This window comes from Mytilus trossulus, chromosome 3 (genome assembly GCF_036588685.1).
Source record: "Mytilus trossulus isolate FHL-02 chromosome 3, PNRI_Mtr1.1.1.hap1, whole genome shotgun sequence".
NCBI lineage: Eukaryota > Metazoa > Mollusca > Bivalvia > Mytilida > Mytilidae > Mytilus > Mytilus trossulus.
In genome coordinates this window covers 1,139,533-1,145,124 of record NC_086375.1, presented here as the reverse complement: position 1 = coordinate 1,145,124, position 5,592 = coordinate 1,139,533, and the positions used below count along the sequence as shown (strand labels likewise).

General features: G+C 32.2%; 1 protein-coding gene across 1 annotated transcript; it reads right to left on the bottom strand.

Moving 5' to 3' along the window:
- Positions 1 to 1,215: 1,215 nt before the first annotated feature.
- On the bottom strand, positions 1,216 to 3,704 carry LOC134709958 (mRNA decay activator protein ZFP36L2-A-like). Its single transcript, XM_063570083.1, has 2 exons — positions 3,534 to 3,704; positions 1,216 to 2,914 (listed from the first exon to the last, which is right to left on the bottom strand). The coding sequence occupies exons 1-2, from the start codon at positions 3,585 to 3,587 to the stop codon at positions 1,838 to 1,840; spliced, it is 1,131 nt and encodes a 376-aa protein (XP_063426153.1). The 5' UTR covers positions 3,588 to 3,704; the 3' UTR covers positions 1,216 to 1,837.
- Between the last annotated feature and the right edge of the window lie 1,888 nt (positions 3,705 to 5,592).

The window sequence follows — 5,592 nt, the reverse complement described above, 5'->3', positions numbered from 1 at the left end:
TTATATGACAATGTGGCCATAGTTCGTTGATAATTTGATAACTTTGAAGATGAGTGATAAGACCATATCAGATTATTAATTAATCAAAGACCCGACACAACGAATATTGTGAATTCTGTCCCAACTGAACTATTCAACTCCGCTTACTATCAACCATGTTTTTCAACAAAAGTTTTTTTCAAGTGTGTGCATAATACACATAATATATACATGTAATGTGATTCAATTATACGACGATGTTTTAAATGTTTTGGTCTGGTCTAAATGGTCCGTGTATTGTGCATCATTTGTACATTGATTTTTTAAATGTCATGTTTTTCCGAGTACTTCTGTATAGGGTGAAGTAAAGTGCATTTTCCCTTTTGGACCTTTCAAACCAAATATGAATCCAAATGATACATTGTATATGACAAATACACATATCGCTACTCATTAATCACACCGGGAACATAGTCATGTACACTTTTTAAAGATTCCATTAAATAGCAATTTCAGAGAAAATTGTAACTTATAACTCTCATTTATTTCGGTAATTTGTAAACACGGTTTTTCTCTGGAAATGCTAGTTCATCGAATTTTTAAAATGATATGTTACAACTCGGACTTCTGTTTGTTTCATTTTTGCGAGACTTTTCCGTTTCACTCATTTGTTGAAGTTATGATACGCTACACAAATCACCAAATTCAATTGACAATGCATTTAGTTTGAATTTGGTCAATGTGGAAATCCTGTCGTTTAAAGGAATGAAGTTTGATCCAACAAAAACCCATTCAAAATGAAAAATTTCCAACCTTGACATTCACCAATTAAAACCCAGACACATTATTTTTGTCGTTTTTGAAAACAACAAAATCGTCAACCAAAATCCCAGCAGAAAACAAAACAATAAAAAATAAATCCGTCACCTGGGACAAAAAGATCTCGTTTATAATTTATTTGTGCAAGTAAAAATGCCAGAACATAAAACCAATATTGACACAAGAAATCAATCCATAGAACCTTTTGTTAAAACCACAAGATTTACGAACAGGTGCATCGAAACCATTGAACTGTGACGGGGTCTGAGAGAATTACAATGTAACAAAATTGATGTCAATTATGAATGGGTCGTTATCAATGTTATTACAATGTAATTTTTATTTCCTGTTGACCTGCATGCCTTTTCTTCAAAGCGTGGGAATGCTGGAGAGAAGTGAATGAAAATAAAAAAAATATTCAGGTATAAATAACATTTTTAATGTTTTCAAACATTGGCTCTCTTGCCATATAAATACAAAATGATATGAATTATAAACAAGATGGATCTCATGGAAAAGGTGAAAAGTTTAATAATAACGACATCTTTGGTGATTTCATAACTTGTATAAAACAAAAATATATTCAATTTTACTATTATAGCGTGAACGCCAAAAATTATTGGTCAGTATGAAAAATGCATAGTTTCATAAATAACAAATATTAACATCTAAATGAAAAATTTACATCCAAAATGCAAAGTTAATTGGACGAAATGCGGACTTTCTTTCAATAGCTAGCACATTTGTATAAAAACCCGTTTCTTGGGTTGTATAAAAACATAATACTATTATACTCAACAAGAACTGGAATTAATAACTTTAAAAATGCCCTATCAACATGAAGGACAAACCTAATTAAAGAACATCCCACTTTCAGTGGCACAAAAAATGAAAGTTGTTTTACGAGGTCCCGCAAATAGTCAAGTAAAAAACTCCACTTTTAAAGTGGCATTAATTTACCAAACGCGTAAATCAATGTCAAATTGTCAAATAATAAATTAAATAATAAATATAAATTACACGGAACAAAACATAAAAATTAATCGTCCTGGGAAAGCGTGTTAAATATTGGAAGTCGAATCTGCAACTGCTTGCTAATGTCTAATGGAGACCCGTAAGTGTTTTGAGATGAGGAAAAGCTGCCACTACTACTTAAGCTGCTAGCACTGCCCACACTATCGCCTGAGATACTATCTGGAGGGGAAGGGGGTGCTGGTGTCACGTCCCATGAATCCCCGAACACGTTGTGGTTGTTGTTCATATTGCGTTGTTGATACGACAAGTTCAAAATTGCATTAAGCTGCTGGCTCAAAGAGTCAATTGAAGAGTTATTTACATTGTTCATTTGAGTTTGAACATTCAAAGGCTGAAGCAATGAAGCAATTGTCTGAAGATCAGCGGAATAATTGAACACAGGGCTGCTGGAAGTAGATGAATTTCCAGACATACTACTTGAACAAGATGAAAGACGGCTGAAGTCGTCACTGGAAGCCGGACTAAGACTCGGACTGTCACTGGACGGAGGGCTGTAATCAGATCCTGCGAATGAAATATTTGAAGGTCTTCTTGCGGAATTGTTTGTTGATGCTGAGGATGAAGATGGATTGCGACGTGCTGCCAACATGGCTTCATGATTCTTGACCATCTCGGCCAACTTCTGGTCATCTTCGTTGTGAACGAAATGACACCTAGGTCCATACGGACAAAATCCAATTGTATGGAATGTACGGCAAAGTTCTGTTTTGTACTTGGGATGACGATTCAATGTACGAAGTTCATGTCCACCGTGAGCAAATTGACACTTATCCCCATATTTACAATGACCACTTTCCTCGAAAGGTCGGCACAATTCTGTTTTGTAACGGCTCGAGTTAACATTATTCCTCTGAATACTCAAACTGTTCAAAGCTCGGTCACCGATCGGTTCACTTATACTCCTATCCAACTTGCGATGTAAATTCTCATTCTGATTAAGATCTGTTGAAACACCATTCTGTTGTGTAATTGTAATGAACGAATTTGAAGGCATACCATGTGTATTTACATTTCTAGACACCATAGCACCAATTGTAGCCCTTCTTTCATTGAACTGTTTCATCTGTTGGTTTCTGCGATTCTACAATTATAAATAAAACAAGGCTATAACATGTGCTTGCTTATTTCATCTTGAAACAAGGTGTCTTATCTGCAAGGTGGTTGATAATACACGAGAGATTAAAGTGTACTTGTGTGTAAGGCGATTTGACGGGATATTAAATGACCAGATAATAGCGTATTGAAAAGACCGATATAAAAAAATCTATAATAAATCCTTTTTTAAATGAAATACTTAAGTAAATCAACGGGGATAATGTTTTAAATGTTAATCTGACATATTCATTTGCATACGCAAACAAAAATAGCATAACAACAGCGTTCGAAGTTCGAATTTACTACAATAACATTATAACACTATTTGAAATTAAAAGACTACGAAATTGATTTCGGTTTCAAACGTTGAAATAAACTTTGTCAACATGTTTGCAATATTGATAAACCATAATTCAAATCGAGAATTGATTCTTAGTAAAGATATTATAATTTTAAGATAAAATAATTCCAATAATATTGACATTTATTTACACAACTTTTTAAATACATACTATCCAAGAATAACATCAATAAATCGTGATACTTTTCATCACTTCATCAGTTTAAATTATTAAACTTTCAAAGTTTTAAATATTGTTGCTTACCTGTTGAAGAACATCACCAACATCATAAAATGCAGATATTTGAGCACTAGACATAATGTCCTTTTGAATAATATTAATAATACTGTTAATTGTAGGTTTATCCACTAGGTATGATTACTTTGACACAACTGTTGAACATGCGGTTTCGATGCGTATATATCCCAAAGGAGGCGGGGCTTACTGAAGTAATTATTTACAGTAAAGGAGGAGGAGCTATCAGATAATTGAATAAGTCGGTCGACGATTTTGATTGGACAACAGCAAAGTAATTTTATCAGTATTACGAAATTGTTGTAAACAAGTGTGTAGAAATTTTTTTCTGTACAGAATTTGAACATTTGAAATAATTAATAAAAATTGATGGATTTTTTTAACATTTTGTTTTAGTTTAAGCAACTTTTATGATTTTCTAACGTGTGTATGGATTTTATTTTCAGAATTCTGTTTTAGTTAGTGTATAAGGAAAGCTTTTTTGAACGTATGGTTGGCTCGACCTTGAAAGTCAATGATGTCACTAGATTCTTTAAAGGGGGTGGTGTGTTTCAGATGGATTTACAACAATGGGTGTATTCAGTGTAGCGGAGACATTTGACTTCCAATCTATTTGCAGAAAAGTTGATTCATTTTAAATAAAATAATACTGGTTCAATACACATCACATGGTATTTGTTATTCCCGCAAATTCCCTCACAATTTTGGCGCGAAAAACCACGTGTCTATAGTAGCTAGTTTTGTATAAATTATGTTAAGAGTTGGAGTTGATGAATTTTATAAACTAAACTTAAATGAAGTTTGGATATTTTGATTTTTTTTTTTTTTTTATGAATGACGAGGATGAAATGTCAGGTGATTAGGTCAGACAACGGCCAGACGACGTACAAAGTCTGCTGTCTGATGGCGTGATTGTTTGTTTACAATATTTATTAATTATCTAATATATCTCTCGTTCATATCACAATATTTACTTTTAAATATTTCAAAATTTATTGAACCTTCTTGATAGGTAAAAGATCTATCGAGTGCGTTTAAATTTAAAATTATAACAATCTTCACGACTGCGTTCTTCTGTATGAACCGGGATTTCGTGAACAGCTACATCAACATTTTTTTTACGCAAAAGGGACAAGGTTGTTAATCCACAATTATGGAAGAAAAAAAATAGTATACAGAAATTAAGAAGACACTTACACCAGTTAGAAGGTATCGGCATGATTTTTTGCTTTTGACTAGCTGTGCTGAGAAAATATGATATCATTTTTCGGTGTATGTTATTTTTTTAATACATGTATTATACATGATCGATTCTTTGATATAAAAAGGTTATACTAGGGCCAATAAGACAAACAACGGTTTATACAAAGAAAACACAAGCAAATAAAGATCGAACACAGATCCGACTAAAACAATATAACTTCTATATACTAATATAGATACTATATACTTATATAACACATATATAAGAGTGAGAGAAGAAAATAGTACAAGAAAGAGACGTGGGATATCAATGGCCAATCCATTTAGACATGGCCATCAAACTGAAGTTTCTCAGAAAAGTCAACAAATAAAACATTTTTTTGCAAAACTTTAAAAAAAAAATTTCGACACTTTTTTTAATATCCAAACTCTGAAATAAGTAACTGGTAATTGAAAAATCACGTATGTTGAATCCATTCCATAAATTGAAACCATAAAACTTTTAAAAAAAATATTATACCGGTACATGTTAATTACAAATTAACAGGACTTTTTAATAATTCATTAAAAGTTAATTATGCGGTTAATTGGGAATCCAGTAAAACTTCCCCACTGCAATACAATATATGGTTTTACTCGCGGGCTTCAAATTTATTTTGAGTATAAGTGAGAAAATTTGTCTCATCCGGTCTAATTTTTAATTACTAATGCTCATTTTTCTTTGTTAATTTATGATAATTTATTCTCTGACATACGCCTTGAGGTAGGCTATGTTTATATGTTCTAATTACTCATTTTGACTAATTTACCAGCGGACTTATGACTTCACTATATAACACGTAATTTTGGTGAAAAATAAAAAAAT

What these genes read in the sequence shown, in the direction of transcription:
- LOC134709958 (XM_063570083.1), bottom strand. Translation starts at nt 3,587, where the DNA reads ATGTCTAGTGCTCAAATATCTGCATTTTATGATGTTGGTGATGTTCTT. An exon ending in TTGGTGATGTTCTTCAACAG is followed by an intron (nt 2,915 to 3,533) that starts GTAAGCAACAAT and finishes TTATAATTGTAG; the next exon opens with AATCGCAGAAACCAACAGAT.